Below are 19,877 nucleotides of genomic sequence, written 5' to 3' on the forward strand. Positions count from 1 at the left end.
TTATAACACTACTCATTGCTATTATTATACCAAAATTGTTTTTGTTTGTTACAATGTTATTTGGTTATTACCTGTCATTTGCAGTAATACGTATACTACAGTCAATTATAAATTGTCTTTCATTTGTATCTCACATAAGCAAAATGATTAGATTATAATTTAATATGGTATTGTAATTATATTAATTGGATTTTATGAAATTGTAATTGGTTTAATACTTTGGAAATAATGAATTTTGAAATTTTGAGCTAGTTTTCTTTGATGTAAGACTTAACATGGTATACACAAATTTAATCGACTTATATCCCTGGAACTTATACTGTTAATGCATACCAAAAAGCAATGTAATATTTATCCTTTACATACATTTTGTAAAATTAAAATTTGATTTCCTTGTTAATCGGGAGTAACCTAAGGCATTTCAAACTTTCAAAGTAGGTAGTTAGTAGCTACACATTAATTTTCTTATCTAACGATAATATATATCTGTTAAATACAATAACTATAATATAGGTATGCAATCAACGCCAATATTTAGTATCGCTTAAATTAAAATTTAACGAAAACCCAAATTTTGACAATATCGATTTTGTTTTGTTTTTAAATTTAAAAACCAATAAAGTAAAGATATTTAGATATGACATTTTTAATTAAATAAGTTAACGTATGCATTTTAAAAATATCTTGTTTCTTATTTTTTTTTTTGTCTTAATATTAAACTTTTTTAGATTTTATGTAACCTATGTAAAGTACAATTTTTGTTTGTGAGTAAAAAAACATGAACATTCTGTAAAATATTTCTCATAAATGTTTTTTATAACAATTAAAAATATAAATATATTTACAATTATTTTTATAAGGGAGTGAATTTCAAATGTTGATAACAATTCATTAATTTTTTTTTTTACCAAAAGTTTAAAAATAAAATACCAAGTTTCTTATAAGTTTTCATTTCAAGTATTAAAAAAAAATAATATATTTTAAATTAATATTACATTTTTTAATAGTTACTTATTGTATAGATACAATTCTAAAAAATTGTGAATTATTATGAAGACGTATAGGCTGACAGTTTATTATCGCTCAATATTGTTTTTTATCGTACCTTTATAATTATATTATATTATTGAATTTAAGTTTAACACATTCATAACAGTGAATTTAATGACGATGGTCATATGACATTTACTACACAATAGAGTGGTTACTTGCTTGTCTGTTATTTTTTTTTCAGTTTTATAAACGTTTTATGGTATTATAGGGATTTTTTTTTTATTATTTTGAAGTTAATCTGAAAAGTTATGAGATGTTTTCAATATATTAATCTAATAATTCAAGGCAAGTATGGTAATACATTTTATTAAATGAAACAGAGGTAAAACTTAAAATAAATGTATAACGATAATTTTTAAGATAAATTCAATATTTCTATGAATATAAATGTGATTTTTTATTTTTAAATTATTGTAAAGTATCAAAATAATGAGATTGAAATTAATTTTCAGTACGACCCGTCGCCAAGGCGTATTAAAATATTTTATTTTTATTCATTATCCATTTAATACATTTACCAATAATATATATATATATATATATTATATATATATATATATAAGTATATTATTATACATCAAGACTTTATTTACTTCAGTTTTGGGAACCGATCGGATGAGTTTTTATTATTTCCACACAAAATCACTCGAATTATACACGGTACTTCGCGTTAAGGAAAAAGAAAAACGAAAATCACATGGTGATCTCGACGAGGATGTTTTGGTCAACGTTAAATATATTAAATGTAATAAATATTAAGTATAATATATATATTATGCGTTTTTTACATATTGCGTTTCGTTCTACATGTGAGTGTAATACTCACGCCCGGACGAGTACACTATATTAAACCATGGCCGGAGAAACGAATCGGTTTAACCAATCGACAATGTCGACCCAATCGCTGAGGACACTGTGGGTAAATGGTGGTGGAACGCGTGAGTAATACGAACGATGTCCCGTAAAGTTCTGTAATATACATCATCTACTTTCGAAGTTCACTAGGCGTATATACAGGGAGATTCGCCAAGTATGTTTATCACCATTTCATCTCTTAGAAATCCATTCGTTTAACTTTTAATTTTTAATTTTAAACGTATTTACTTAGAGACCATATTTTATATTTTATGTAATTCAATTTTTTTTTTTTGTGACACTCCAAAGGTATCAATCTCGTGACAATATAAACTATCTGTATACTACAAAAGTATACCACTATTTTGTATTGTAAATACTAAATTGTGGTCGTTAAACGGTAGTTTTTATACGTCTAATCGATTGCTAAAACAAAACGATTTTGATTATACAGATTTAATATTAGGAAACACATTTTTATTAGTTAAACGTTTTTCTATGTTATGTTTTGATTGAAGAGATTTGTAATAATTGTTTTATTCAAAGAATGAACGAAAACATTATATATTGTATATATTTTAATTTTTTATTATTATTACATAAACAGCTTTTTGAAACATTTAACATTCTTAACCTTAGTCAAATAGTATAGGCAGACTGTTTTTCAGGTGGTATTAACTTTTATTTATAATAATATCGTTGTTGTTTTCGAAAATAACGACATTCGGATTGGCGATGATTAAAAAAAAAAAAAGCTATTCACTCTTATAAAGAATATAAAGTATTTGAATTAGACCCATTTATTCTATTGTCGATTTACTTGTTAGTTATCACACCCTGAAAATCATTATAGTGACTAAATATAATTTGCCTTAACTACCTATTTTGTTTAAAAAACGATCGCCTATTCACTTAAACAGATGATTTTTTTTTCATTTACGTTTAAATCGAAAATTGACCAAATGTTATGAGTGTTTTATATTTTATATTTAATCAAGATTTTAATTGTCTGCTACAATTATTAAAAACAAAAAAAAAATCCTTAATATTTTACAGTTAAAAGCAAGAACTTTATATCGTCACAGCAAACACTCTGTAAATGACATATATAATATCAAACATTGTATTATTTATGAGGACACTTAAAAATTCTAAAAAACAAATATGTTTAAATAAACTCAAATATATAGAGGAAATGAGGATGAGTAAGCGTGCCGGGTGATTCACTCTGTATTGAAATTGTTGTATCCCAATTAATGGACGCCAATACGTCTCGTCCGACATTCTGCAGCGTTTTCGGTTTGGTCGGGGCCGATTTTCCCGGTCATGGAAATGCATTATCTTTTGTCGCCGATAACGACCTAATGTGTTTTACTTTATTCTAAATATTATATGTCTCCAAATATCCGAAAACTTGATCTATAACAAGACATACAAGAACGCGTTTTTCGACAACATCAAAACGTTTAGAATAAAATGTTTAATATTTGAAACGTTACTGTTTCCGCGAAACGTTTTCCGTTATGGTGTCTCGGCGCTACGATTGCAGTCATATTACTCTAAGAGTTATCATGGCGTATAGTATCATCATACTGAAATTATGTGTCGATAATACGTATATATTATAAATATATTTAAATTCGAATTACCATTTTACAGTTTATTTGATATTTTATTGTAAATTTGTACGATATTAGTTAGTATGTCTCCGTGTACACACATAACAGACCATAAAATACTTTTTTTTAAACATAATTTTGAATATTTATAACTAACGACTATAAAACCGTAAAACATAAAGTACTAAACACAGACAACTGTAGTAAGTACATATTTTATTATTCGCAGTAGTTATAAAAAAAAAATCTAGTAAAAGGTGTATTAACATTTTTCTTCAAATAATAGTAAATAATATTTTTTATTCATCGCATGTTTATGAATCATTTATTTGACTTCTATAGGTATAATAACTAGCTGTTTACAATTATATTAATTAGTAAAGATGATTTCGATAGCTCATAATAATGTATAATTTTTCGTGCCTTGGTTAACCATTATATTTCATAGTCTAGCAAAAAGAAATCTAAACATTATCCATTTTGTTTTAATATAACTGAATAATAATAATAATAATAATAATAAAAAAAAATCCGAACTTTTTAAAGACGTTGTCAAACTTTGTTAATCAGCATTATCTCATGTAATAATTTAGAGCATATATACTTGTTATATTCGTTTTAACTGTGTTACCTTGTAATTAATTGTAAAATTTATTATAAAATCTGTTAATCTAGTTTTATTGTTTTATTGAGTAATGCTAATAAGTATATAATTTTATTTAAAAAATAATAGTTTATAGTTTTGTTTATTAGCAATAAAAATTTATATTTTATTTGTCAACAATTAGAAGTTTAATAATTTAAATTTATATTAATTTTATTGATTTTTTTTTTTTTTTTGGAATAGTTTATTTAATTAAAATTTAAAAATAAAATATAAATATTTTGTTCATATAAAATAATTTTTCACGAATTATTTGAATTGATTTATAAAAAAAAAATGAAAAAATAATAATAATTATTATATACGTTTGCATGAATAAACATAATGTATGAAAATGCATGCTTAGAGAAATGATTTTATTAAAATGTTTTACCACTTTTCTCTGTTACTAAATTTTCAACGTCTTATTTTACTGCGTATAAACTATATATTTAGTCAAGACGAGATCGTTGATTGATAATACAATTGTTATATTTTTTTTTAATTCTACGGAACTATAAAATTTGACTTACAGAGAAAGAAGTTTAAAGTTTATAAATACAAAAAATAATAAACTTAGTTTATTATTTTTCCAACGATTCGGGCAATAGTAAAATGTCAATTACGGTGACAGCGATCGTTTTTATTTTAGTTTGATAGTTATTTAATGATATTTTAATATTCCAACTGTACCATCATTTGTTTTTTTTTTTTTTAGAAAAATTAATTAAAAGATTTATAAAATATATTATTATCTCATTTCATTAATTAATCATACTATTAAGACAATGATGAATTAATTTTATGTGTTCTAAATACATTTTAGTGAACTACTGTCTCAAATCTATATCATATTTTAAGTAAATATGCTTATAATCAATTATTGTATTATTTATCATTATTATTATTATTATTTATTTATTTATTTTTTTTTTTTGTAATAGTTGAGAGTTTATCAAATGTATCAATATTGTTAATCCGAAATATTATTGTTATCAGTAATAATTATAGTTTAGCGTAAAGATTTATTTAAGTTTAAAAAAATAAAATTATTAATACTTACTAATATAAAACTATTTATAGTCATATATTATTAATTATTATTATTAAAATATTTAAAATAGAGTCTCTAATAAGTATTATTGTGTATTTAGTAATTTAGTTTAGAAGATTCGTTATAGATTTTTAGAGGCTTAATTTATTTTATGCGAAAAAGCTAATAACACAATTTAGTACCTAAAATACCTAAAAGTACCTAAATAAGTATCTACTGCATATGATAGTACTTACTTATGTTTAAATTGCATAAATATTTAATGGACAAAAATTAAACAAAACCTCGTCTGTTAGAAAAAAAATGAAAAATAAATAATTTTTTATTTATTAAATATCAGTAGTTCGATAAAAATAATATTTTTTTTTCACTGAAATAATTTTAAATTAAATATTATACTTGGTTTATATACAGTATAAATTGTTAATGACGTATAATTAAACAAAGTTGTTTTAATTACTATATACTTACTAAGGAATACAATTAAATATTAATTTTACTTAAATTGATAAAGGTAGCTCTTTATATAACAATGTACGATTACTGCTTGCCTTATATAATGTTATATACATAGTATATTTTTATAGTTGTTAATTAGTTTTTCAATTTAATTATTTATTTATTTTTTTACTTTTTTTAATTAACAAGTATACTGAATCTCGTGGTACTTACTCGGATTTTGATCTGAGTCCTGTGAACTGCTAGCGCCTTCGTTTACATCCATAAATACTGGATCATCTCCTCTATTTCCGTCAAATGGTTCTTCTGCAGTGTCTGGAGGGCCCGCCACTGAAACAATATAAACAAAAAATTTAAGTCTTAATTATTCTCAAATTGGTTCTCATAATCTCACAAAACAGTATTATTTATCTTGAATTATTTTTGAGCATAAAAATAGGCATGTTTATGGTTGGCGAATAAATAATTAATATTTACAATAGATATTGTGCATATAAATACACAATGCATTATTATTACACTAATAATTATAAGAAAATAAATAGGAATCTTAAACATCAAAATGCTGTATTAAAAATCAACAAAAATAAAATATATGTTCTACTATTACGTAGCATTACATAAATTATCCATTTACAATTATGTGTTTTCGAAATTATATATAAGGCGACAAGGTTTCTAATTTAACCGTAATTATTATTATGCAATAAAAATAACAAATAAATGCCATGTACTTATAATTTTATTAAACTAGCACAATTTTATTTGCTACGGATTTATGTATTATTTTAATGAATTAGATATATGATTTACTACAAGTTTTAATGTTAAATAAATACATACTACATTACTATATTTATACAATAATAATTATAATAATATTTATGTTATGTGTTGTTAACATTCATTAGTGAAAATTATTTTTTTATTATCGTTAGAAATAATTTACTATAGATCCAAATCCTTAAAACTAGATGAAGTGTGTACTTTCATGTGTTGTATTTGTCTAACACACGAATTATATTTAAAATCTATGTTTCGGATTCTAAGTACAATCTATTAAATTACTTATAATCAAATTCGTGGTGGATAGTAAAACTATGCTTGAAAAAAATATTTTTTTCATAAATAATTTATTTTTTTGACGGATAATACGGATTCTAAGATGATGATTCTAAGTGTAACTATTAATACTAATTTTAAAATGAAAATACACAATATGAGTAACACACATAGACGTCATGATATATGGGCACGACGTTTTATCGTCTTACGATTTATTCTAATCAGCTAGCAATGTAAATCATTATTCATTGCCAAACATTACTTTTTGATGGGTAATGCATGTGATTGTAGTGGGTTGCTAAACTACTTTTTACAATAATATATTTACAGAAAAATTTCTCGGGTCGATATTATCGGCATAATGTAGACATCTTTACCCGACATCGGGGATTACCATCGACATAAAATTATGTATATTATATCATAATAACGTCTTGAATCTCAAGCGTGGCATACGTACTTTAAAGTATAATATTATCTGCAATATTGTGTGGCGAGTGAAAACGTCTCGAACGGAACTCGCAAATATTGAAACGAGAAACTCGGATGCGGCGGATAGATACCTTATATATATATAGGTATATTATATGTACCTGAGCGCTATTTTTGATTTCCGCACAAGTGACTGAGCAGTAAAATATAGGTAGGTTTATATATTGTTAAGTATACGATACGAACGATATTTCTTGCGCGGTTTTACGGTAAGCGGCCGTATAGGTTTTTTTTTTTTTTACAATCTATATAATATACTTCCGTATCCGCGTTGCGTGTCCCGGTTATTATTCGAATAAATCGTTCGGTGATTTGTCGCCGGCTCGAGCCATTTCACACACGTTTTGCACCGGTAACACGCGTATACACATAAAGCACAAAAAGTGTAACGCTCACGCACGCACGCACATGCGACACACACCAAAACTGTTTGACTGCGCGCGTCGGTCGGGAATAAATGACTAACGAATAAAAACGGCGACGTGTCAGACGTGATAAATGGTAGTCGAAAAATAAAATATGAAAATAATAATAATAATAATAATAATAAAAAAAGGCGAACCGGAGTAATGAAATGTATGTATAATATTATAGAATAATATACACAAAACGGTGCGTGCGCGCGTACTATTTTTATTATTATAACGGTTCTCCTAAATAATAACATGACGCGGATGCGCGTATTTTCGTATATTTCGTGCCCTGCGTTTGTGGCGTGTTCGAATGATAAACTGTGATTTTTGGTTAAACGGAAACAAAAATAACAAAAATATAAAAAAAATAAATAAATAATAAAATACCGTTCACCCTACCGGACGCTCGAGGCCTATTGTGGTTTTCGACTTTTGTAGTTATCATAATAATATACTATTATTGTTGTAATATTCATTTTACCGACAGTTGCGCGTGCCGTGAACGACGACGACGACGAAGTCTCCCGGCTATAATAATATCTAGTATACACTATTACTTACTACTTTTAAATACTTTTCATCGTCGTCGTGGTCCACCGACCGCCGACCTCAACGATTTGGTTTTTCTCATTCATCGGTAAGCTCGCGCGTGTGCATGCACAAAATACGGTATATAATAATATATGTGACCGATAATAATAAAATATATTAGCGTTGTCCCATTCATCATTTCTCGTACGCGTGCTAAGAAACATTTTTGGTATTTCAGTGTTATTATTATTATTTTTTGTAGACAATACCATAATATTACTCAGACCGAACGAGCGAACAATAGGACATGACACGGCCGCCGGTGGGCGTTTTGACTGTGTCGTAAGACATTGTCATTGCGCTGCCACCACCGTCGTCGATTAAATGTTTGACACTATTCACTGTAGAGAAAAACACTGTATGAACGTAGAAATTACTTTACACTGTTTTCGCCATTTGTTTTTCGAGTTTCGTTTACAAAATAAACAAACACACACACACACACACACGAGTAGATACAATTGTAGCAGTAAGTACATCATACGAAAACAAATAACACGAACATAATATTATTGTTATATTATATACAAGACAAAATCGGTTTAGAAAATAAACTAATCAAATTTTTAAATCGAAGGATTTGTTGTAAAAGAATTATTTTCATTATTTTTTTTTTAAGTACAACGATTAATAGAAAAACGTTTTTTGCACTTTTGCTAAAAATGTCGTATTGTTAATATTTTACGAATATATTTGCAATATCAGAAAAAAAGTAGAGTGTTATTTGTTGTTGCGAGAACTATAAAATAATGTTTTTATATTTGATGATATAATTTAATAACTACTGACAATTAGTTTTATGCCATATTGAAAGGAATAAAATTGAGCATAGAAAATAGTATATATTGACAAATCATACAATATATGACCATACGATATGATTTCTTGATATTTTTTATATCAGAATTAATGCAAAACTCAATAATGATTTAATTTTGAAAATTATAATGTATTTTGTGTATAATATAATCATTTTAATATTATAAACAATTATTAAAAATCGAAATTCCCCTGTATAAGTGAATATAATATAAATAATAATAATTTATATTCATAAACCGTAATACGTGTTGAGTTTTTTTCTTCAGATTAACGTTTAAAGGAAAATAATTTTAAGTGTCATATGTCAAAAGCATTTAAAAATTTATCAGAAATAAAACAATGGATTGTTTGTGTTCGATAGGATAAAAAAACGACTAATGCAGTAACACATTAATATTACATTCGTTTCGTAAGAAAACGAACCGTTAGAAACGTGTCTATAAAGTTTATAAAGTTAGCTACGTTGGTAGATAGCTATGGTATAAATTAGTGCCGAATATTAAACCGACATTGGACGACAATGATGACGACGACAGCAATAACGTAAATTTGTAACTATGTAAATTAAACGTTAACGACTCGTTTAGATCATTGTGATGTATTGAACGTCAGGTGAGCGCCTCTTCGATGTCGCCACCGTCCAAAGCGTTATAATTCAATAGCATACCTAACACATTCAGACGATGAAATAGAGAGTGAAAATGACCAGCAAACGGCATATTACATAGCGTCCAAAGGGAATTTAATAATCTAACTGCGGTCTCGTTTCTCCGACAATAGCCGTTGATTTTTTTCTTTTTAGTTTTTTCAAATATTTTTGCGTGCACTAGATTTCACGTATATTCGTATGACAATTAGTTCAATTTTTGCTCTATTTATACGGGTTATACGTAAAATAATAATAAAAAAAAAATAAACAAACTATATTGGTTTGCTGAAAACGATCCGATTTTTCGATCACACGCGTTTATCATGATGGCATTATTATTATTATTATTATTAGTGATGAGAGTTCCATATTATATTTCCCATATTATATTTACGGTGTACAATTTAACTTGTATATTATTTTTACAGCTGTGAAAATAAAGTGACCACTCAATTTATGAGTTTTTATTTTATTTACTGTTATTAGATTAGGTTTGTCGGTAATAAAAAGTGGGAAATAAAAAAAAAACAATAATAAATTATGTGTACATTACAATAATTGTGATTATAGAATGCTATGATTCGGTAATCACTATGATATATTTATGTAACGTTATTGGTAGCTTGCGTTCTCTTATTTCTACAATAAAATGTCACTAAAATACTCATTGGTGATAATTATAACCACGTTCATATCTTTATCGACTATATAATATCATGGTTACATGTTTACGACAATAAATAGTAATAATTTCATGTTATTGTAATACGTATTATCACAGAATAAATATTCTGTGGTATTATAATGATCAGACTGATAACTGCTGATTTTAATTCATTGTTATTATTCTTATTATTTATAAATAATTAGTATTATATCAAACGGTTGTTTATTATTCATATAAAAAAAATTAACGGAAGAGTTATTGCGAGTCTTTTTGTACACTCGAAATAATCATTTATAGACTATGAAAAATGATGACGAAATTCCTTGGAAATGAAGCGATTTATAATAGAACTCGGGTTATCGCATCGTTTTACGCGAAACTCACATCACCAATTATTATCGTTATCGTTAAGTTATTATTTTGTGGTAGGTACCTACTTATATCGACGGCAGTTTGTCCTCGGTGACAGTACATAATATAATATTATCGTGATCGCGAGAGCCAATCTCCGACTCCAGTCTTTTATTTCGGCCGCCGCCCCCGTCGTGTGTGTATCGCGACTACTTAGGGGTTAAGTTAGCAAAATACAAAGAGGGCGGGAAGGGCGGAGCGCACAAGCGTTTCGACGATTCATCATTTACGCAGACAACGACGACGACTACACACAACTACCACTACTAAAACTAGTAACTATATACCTACTGCAATAACTATCAGCTACTGTGCGACAACTACTCTACCGCTATTATTCTACATCATCGTGACACACATACACATGATATGAGGGGGGGCTGTACGGCAAAGGTGCGATGTTATTTTATATAATAAGACGGGAAAACGAAACCCTTCGTGTGGGTAGGTGTGCGGGTGAGTTCGCGACTGTGCGTGGTTGTTAAGAAACGAATAAGTACAGTGTAGAGTATATTATTATAATACGGTCCGAGATTAATATAATATGCACGCGTACGTGTATATTTTATGTACGTGAGGCGATCCTTTTGAGATTGGGAATACGGTTATATGTATGTTATTATCAGCTATTCGCATTGAGAAAATTTGTTCGTAATGTTATTTTTTTCCGAGTTATCCTTAACCACATCACAAGGTCCTACTATATATAGTATAATATAATATAGTTACAATTATTATCAGAACATTTAGTGAAATATTCTCCAACAGAGTTCAAAATCGTATAATGTGCTGTTATAAATACTATAATTTTTCTAAAGAGCCATGCTCACAGTAAGCACCTACAGTTAGGGAATTGCATTTAAAAATATAATTATATATTAATTTGAATGTTGATAATTTTTTTTTAAAAAATTTCAAAATACTATACATTTAAAAAATATTTGAATGCAACAAAGAAAGCTTTTACCGTATATACACAATATAAAGTTTTATTTATACAAATAATTTATTAAATTTAAATATTTTATTAATATGAAACAGTCAATAATGTTAAAAATAAAAATAATATCGATATAATATTATGATAATAGTGATGACTAAAATGATGAAAACCAACTAGTGAAAATTTTTTTATTTTTATTTTTTTTAATTGTAAGACAACATTTTTTTAAACAGTTATTGATACATTTTAAAGACAATCGGGATCAATATTGTAATTAAATAAAATAAAACATAGTCAAATTTGAAACTTAAGAGTTATCTTAACACTGTTATGTTTTTATTTACGTTATCTAACATCTAAAAAAAAAATGTATTAAAATAACTCATTTTTCCAGAGCCTTTTAAATTTTTAAAAAAAAGAAAATACTTCTTTATTTTTTAGTGCAATGGACATCTCAGCTCTTTGTTTTCGTGACACATTACTTATTGTTTACAGACGTTTTGTATTTCTCTAACTGTTTTCTTTTTACTTATATATATATTACATTCTTTCTCTTAGAAAAACTTAACAAATTAATGTTGGTAAGAGAAATTTTACTTTATTCAACTCCAGGTATCATTTTATTAGATCACACGGAAAATAGTTCTTTTCGCAGAAAAATGAAATAATAATTTCTTACTTTCTGTGTACAATTCGAAAAGCAAAACGCCATAAGTAGCTGAAAATGTAATGGCTAACTAAATATGCATTTGTATCATACCTACGTCATTATCAATGTGTAGGTCGTTATGTACCTATACACTATTCAGAGATCAAACTAAATTTTAGAATGTTCCACTTTATATGTAAATAACATTATAAACTTAGATTGATTGCACAGTTTTACCTTTAAATATAATCTGTTTCTAGTTTACATTCAATACAAGACCTAAGTATACACACATTTTAATTACAAAACTGCGTACTAGTCTAACTAGTCTAAATATAAATAAATATACCCATTACATTTTAGTGTTTATGGTTATTTTACTATACTTCTAAATTCTACAGGTTAGTAGATGATTTTGTAGTGCCATTACGTTGAATGATGTTATAAAAAGACTCTATATTGTATTTTTTAATGACATATAATTAACCTTTTTAAATCATCATAGAAAGTAGGTGTATAATTATATTATTATTTATTCCACAATAATCATTTTTTAAATTGTGTTTTTTACAAAATATTCTCAATATTTTAGTTGTATTAGAATTTAGTCAAAAAAATCAGTTTTATCAATACATTGTTACAGTTACTAGACCAATTTTTACAATTTTTTTTTTTTTTTTTTTGGTAGGAAGAAATATTCAAAGTATTTCATAAATAAAACTATGAAAGAACGGCGTTTGATATAGGCAATATAGCTACATTCTGACGTAGGATTCATTTATTCGGTATTTCGTGAATAATTTTTTTTTTTTTTAATATTCAACTAATTATTATAATTTTTTTTAGAATAGTAATGTAATAAAGAATGCATAATGCATAATTTTTGAAAGAGCACGCTAGAAATTGAATAAAGAAAAGTTATTCTTTTATCGTAATAAATTAGGATCTAAGTAATTTTAAAACTATGGTAACTTTCATGATAGAAATGCTCAATAAACAAAAAATACACTTTAAGTAATGCTATTTTTATCGTGAACGAAAAGTGAATAATATAAGCTACTGAATTTAAATGTAAATTTAATATTATAACAAATACAATGATTCCAACATTGTAAAATAAAGATTTACAAGTGAAGCCTATATAATAATATGTAAAGTTAATGAAAAACCAATTAACAGTGAAACCCTAAAAATACGTCATAAATTCATAACCTACTAAATCAACAAAATTATAGTTTAGTTCAGTCTCGGTTTATTATATTATTCTTACTTAGTATAAAAACGAAGGATGAAAATCACGCGTGGAAAAACATAACCTTACAGAAATGGTATTAACTTTAAATTAAAATAGTTATTTGCGAATTCAAGATATTTTATGAATTATTCAAGTATTTTAATAGGTCCGATTTGGAAGTTAGGTGGTGTACTCGCGTCGGTATTTTTACCACGAAAAGATAGTGTGGAAGTATTAATTAAAAATTGAAAATTCTCGGAAATTGTAATATGTAACAACTTTGAGATTGTTAACTACGGCCAAAAATAATTAACTCTGAATTGATCAGTTGCAGCCGCTCGAGTGACTGTTGATACGGCGACGATAAAAGCGCTACGTGACTATAGGTATACAGATCGCACCGCACTGCTGCCGATTCCATACAATGTAAAGGAAAGTTTCACCGAATTTTAAATGAGACGTTTTACGTCAGCCGAAGTTCTTGTTGTATGCAGGCATCTCATTCAAATTACAGTATAGAAACGAGTATCACGGATAAAAGTTCTATTAACAACAACGCACCGCAACGCATTCAATATTTTATAGAAACCTGTGATTACGCGATAAGCTCATTATATAATAATTCTACACTGACACGATGGAACAACTGACCCGAATTCGGCGTACTAAAATGTAACGGGAAAATAAAATTATACATATACGGTAAGGTACTACAGAAAACAAAAAAAAATAATGCATAATTCGATTGTATAATGTAGTGCAGGTATGATAAACAAGCCAAAATAAATAATAAATAAAACCAGAATTGAAATCATAACTATTTACTCTCGGCAGATGCGATTTGTGAATAAATAAAGAAAACAAAACAATTTTTGTTTCTACCTTTAGCACTTAAGCTTTATTTAGTGCAAAATAAACACCAATTCGATCATTTGAAAACAACTTTTTTTTTTAAAAAAAAACACAATATTATGTAAACCGTTTTAAAAAAAACACGATTACTCTAATGCAAAATTGTCTTTTAGAACAAAAATACGTAGGTATTCTAGAAATTCATATTCACTGTCTGGTACCTGCATACAATTACAAACTTCTAGTAATTTTCATAATCTACTTTTTTTTTTTTATTAAAATCATTAATTTATTATAGAGCATTACTTATTATTATCATATTACCTTATTATTATTTTTAATCCATATTATAACGTATAGGGGCATATTATTATTATATATGTAAATACATGGACCCAGATTAAGTGTGCCCTTAGGCTGTGAAAAATTTGGTTACAGAAAATTGGAAAATTTGGTTAACAGAAATTAAAATAATTAAAATAAAACAAAAACTACATAATGGAGTTTTATTTTAATTTTAAAAATACGTGTAGTACATTTAAAACCACATGTCTTGACGGAGCAGTGAGATTATGTCGCACAGAGATTTGACACTTGTAAAAATTTCAATTCAATTTCAGTACGACAACTACAACTATTAGATTCATATATAACCTAATCTATCAGAAAAAAAAAGAAGGATAAAAATATAATTTGTATTTTATATCAAAAATGATAAAATATATCGTGGATGGTACTTTTTAAATCCATGGTCAATCATAGTTCTATAGGCTGAACTTACACTGATTGTGCCTTAATCCACACAGTAAATGTATATATAATATTATATAAGCAAACAAAATATTTACCGTAGATACACGCTGGAGATTAAAAATTATTACGACCCATACTTATGAAAAAAAATATACATACAAATTATATAAATTTTTTAAGCAAACCATCATACGTTGGTATGTCGGTAAAAGAGATTTTAACTCGTTCGACTGTAAACAACGTTTTATAATACCACAATAATGTGTGGAGAACAATATTATTTTCACAGATAATAACGAAATAATAGTTTCTCACTTTTGTTTACCCGACTTATGGAACCGTAAAAACCGTAACAAGATAAGAACAGTACCTGTTCAAATATTTGATTGAACGAAATACGAATACGAATTTTCTCATCGTGAGTATACGTATGTGAGGCGCAACACCTATGGTATATAAGTTATGTACAATTATGTGCGTCGCAGTTACCGTTCGGCGCTCCATTACCGATTTTCGGTAGGCACCGACTGCGAGTACCGATCTTTTCGATATAAAAATAAAATATTGCGATCGCGGTTTTCACGAATAGAACAATTTCCCATCGCGGGCCATTAATGTCTATGGATTTCGTTGGTTGCTTAACGCGTCGGTATATGTTATATTACTTATGTATAGGAGGAGATCGCCGTGAAATTTCGGTGGCACTCCCCCGGGGAATCAGCGCCTCGGTCAGAAGCGTTCGTACGTCATCGTCATTGTCGGTTTTGGAGAGCTCTGAGCTCGCGTGGGTCGTATCATACACGTGTACGTATAATATAATTATATACACGAGCACGATTCCACCGGACCGCCTTGTTATATAATATCGTTTGAGTCGGAATAAAAACATATTTCACGGGCACAAAATTGATAATGATTGATATTGTACACTGCCTCACAGCCGCCGTATGGATTTTATGTGTGACGCATTAAATATTTTTTAGTCGCGTATAGTACATAATATTTTCCATGCATTGTAAATTCCGTGAATATAAGCGCCCGACAACGATGACGTGTAAATTTAATGTATTATAATCGACTTCGCGCTAGCACTCAACCTGGCGCTAAGGTGATGGGTGCTTATTTTTTTTTTTTTTTTTTTTAATAATAATAACTTCGTTCGAGTAAGTGGTAAGAGACGTTTCTTGGGGGCACGAAAAAAAATATAACGTTGTCGTAAATTAAAAATATAATTTTCAGTGTGTTTTTCTATTCGGAAAGAAACAGCTGGAGTATCCAGTAAAAGTGGTTCAGCGGTTTCGCGGCATCATATATTTATATATAATACATGGAAAATGAAATTGAACATGGATTGTACTTTAGAAAGGTTTTTCCAGTTCTCACAAAAAACTTAAAACACAAAAAAATAAAATAAAAATAAAACAAAGAAATAAAAAAAATATACTCGATTTTAAGAAAAATGTTGTCCGTGTTTGAGTAAACTTTGTTAATTTTACTATTTTAGAAAAACTTAATTGAATAAATTTTTTTTATGAAATAATATTGATTTTAATGTTTTTAAATATAAAACATAGACTATAAATCTCAAGTTATTTCTAAACTGTACAGTGTAGTCATTATACGACTTAATTATGTCACAATTAAATTATTCACAATATTTTTGGTACCTGATTAATCCGAATCAGTTACTCAAAGATTGAATCCAATTTTTTTTTTATCTATCAGTGTTTTGTTTTATATTTAAGTGAACATATTTAAAATTAATCGACGGTGTATTTGATGAACGTTTTTAAACTCACCATTGTCCATTACATTTTATTTTTATGTCTATTATTATTGTTGAAGGAGACTTTTTCAAACGTAAAAAATCTAAATCTTCGTTTGAACAATTTTAAATTATATTTCTAAAGTAATATTTATTATTATAATTGTGTATAATTTAAAATATAAATATACATATTACTATTATTAATCACGAATTTAATAAAATGTATAAGTGTATACCTATGAGATTATAAATTATTATTAAATGGCAAATTAAGTTTATAATTTAAAAAAATCTCAATAACTCAATTAAAACATAGAATGTCTTCATTAAGTCAATGCTGTATGAATATAAATTCATCATCGCTTAAGAACAAAATTAGGTATTATATTGTAACAATAATAATAATAATAATAATTATCATTATTTATATTAATTATTCATTGTTTTTTACTGTCTCGTATATAGTTGGTCTAGTATTGTTTTTGACTATAATAATGTATACTGAAGTGAATAAATATAAAGCTCACATAATAAATTCAAAATGTCCAACTAAATATGTATTTTTTCGACTATGACGTAAATTTCTTAAAATATTCACTTTATAACAAAATTATGTTTAAATAAGTCTGAGAGTTTTCTCGTAAAGCTATAATGAATAAAAATCTAAAACGTGTAATATTGTAACAATACAATTAGTTAATATTATTTCAATACCTTTTTTTTCTTTACCAATGAAATTACAAGTTATAACTAATTTAGTATTTTTATACGAACAAGCTGTTTTTGTTACCTGCTGTTGAAGGTTTTAGTAACGCTATTATATTTTTTCATAAATAAGAATCTTAATTTTAAGTCCTTGCCATTTTTTACGTTTGACTTGTAAAAAAAATTATAATAATAAATAAAATGAAATATTCTTGATATTTGAAAAATATAAAATATAATATAATATAATATCGATTCAAAATAATTATTTTATATTCCAATTAGCATTATTTTATTTAAATTGTCGTTCACGCAGTTGCTATTTATAGGAAAAATCAATACATTAACATTCATGTTGGTTTCATCTGTAAACCCATATAGTTAACATGTAATATTATAAGATTTAATATATACAATATATATATATATATTATTTTTTGAAATGTTATAAATTTAAAAAAATAAACACTATAGGTATCCAAACTATTACATGTATGTAAATAATGCTTATTTTTTCTATTAATAAATTGTTGAATAGAATATTTGATCCTTCCGATTCATATATATCCATTTCTCAATAACAAATTTTTTATTTTTAGTTGTCTTAAGTAGTCAATTTTTGGATTTTGGACATTTTCAATAAATTTGAGGAGAAAAATTATATTTATATATATATAAACGGGATAATGGGAACATACAGGTTTGATCAATCCGAGTATTGTGATTTTTTTTTTAAATACAAACAAGTTATTTTTGGTATTAACAAATGACAATGACACCGCAAAGAAGTATGCAATATTAAAACACTTTTAAACTTTGTTTTGTAGATAAATTTGGGATATTATACGTATATTTTTATACACTAATATTTTGAAGTTAATAAAAAATATATTCATTTCTATAACTATACGAGGTAAAGTAAGATCGATTTTTATAGGGTTTTTTCCAACGAATTATAGTTATCTTATTATACGTTCTAAGCACCTTTTTTTTGGAAGTACCTAATTATTTTTTCAAAGAACTTTTTATTCTAGTTCATTGTATACGGAATCAAATGGAATGGATATTATTTCACAGTTAAGATCAGCTATTGTGACATTATGCAACATTACTATATTTTCGTTTTAGTATTCGTTTGGCTGTAATCATGTACAATGTTTATAATTGAGTATCTAATCTAATGACTGCAATCAAATAGGTAACAGGCTTTCTATAGTATTTAATAAATATTTTTATTTATTATATTGCCAAAATGTTCAAAATAATTCTATATTGAAGTTGTCAAATTATAAAATATAATATTTGTAATTTGTATACTACAGCAAATGTATATAATATTTAATTATTGATTTAAAAAATACAGACACTACGCAGGCAGTAGTTATGATTTGGTAAAATCAAAATATAATATGAATCGTAATCTGATATTCTTATGTGCAAATATATGAATGAAAATGTTAAACATTTCAACCAATTGTACATTTTAGAAAAACAGTTATTTTAAAATCATTAATAATCAATTTATATAGAAACTCCGTGACAGAATAGCTATTTTTACTCCAATATTATTTTAGACATTAATAAATACAATTTACTTTTGATTAACATTGCGTAGTTGATTCATTTCAAATCATTATTTTTAGGTACCAACTTTAAAAGGATTTATTACAAAATGGACTTATAGTAATAATTATTATATACTTTAAGTTATGAAAAATGATTTTCTCAATTAACTGATGTAAATTATAAAATATTTTACACATAGAATTGGACAGACATCGTTCACAGGTGGTGAATTCCCTTATAACATTTTATAAAATCATTCAAATATAATAATAATTACTTTTTTTTTTTTCATTAAGAGAGAGATTTCAACCAACATAATATAATATTTATGTTATACAATAGATATTATAATTCATTTTTACACGGGAAAAAATTATTTTATAAATCATAATTGATTTTTTCTTAGGTTGAAGCAGCTATATGCAATTTAATCATTAAAGTAATTTTATACATCCAAATTGCCAATGATTTAACATAAGAAACGGTAGAATACTTTTTTAATTCATAATATGTACGTCATGGTTAAAAACAATTATTTTTGATTTAGTTAAATTGTTTATTAAAATACAATGTATATGTCTTATAATCCAGATAATCAAATTATTTGCGTCAAA

General features: G+C 26.4%; 1 protein-coding gene across 3 annotated transcripts in view; it reads right to left on the bottom strand.

The window, feature by feature from the left end:
- Window positions 1-19,877, bottom strand: part of LOC114133059 (dual specificity calcium/calmodulin-dependent 3',5'-cyclic nucleotide phosphodiesterase 1C-like) — a 169,319-nt gene that overhangs the window by 48,110 nt on the left and 101,332 nt on the right. For all 3 annotated transcript variants that reach the window (XM_027998679.2, XM_027998680.2, XM_027998678.2), the window contains one exon: window positions 5,897-6,013. In XM_027998679.2, coding sequence (XP_027854480.2) covers window positions 5,897-6,013 — 117 coding nt within the window. The remainder of the gene's footprint in view (window positions 1-5,896; window positions 6,014-19,877) is intronic.

This window comes from Aphis gossypii, chromosome X (assembly GCF_020184175.1).
Source record: "Aphis gossypii isolate Hap1 chromosome X, ASM2018417v2, whole genome shotgun sequence".
In the NCBI taxonomy this organism is placed as follows: domain Eukaryota; kingdom Metazoa; phylum Arthropoda; class Insecta; order Hemiptera; family Aphididae; genus Aphis; species Aphis gossypii.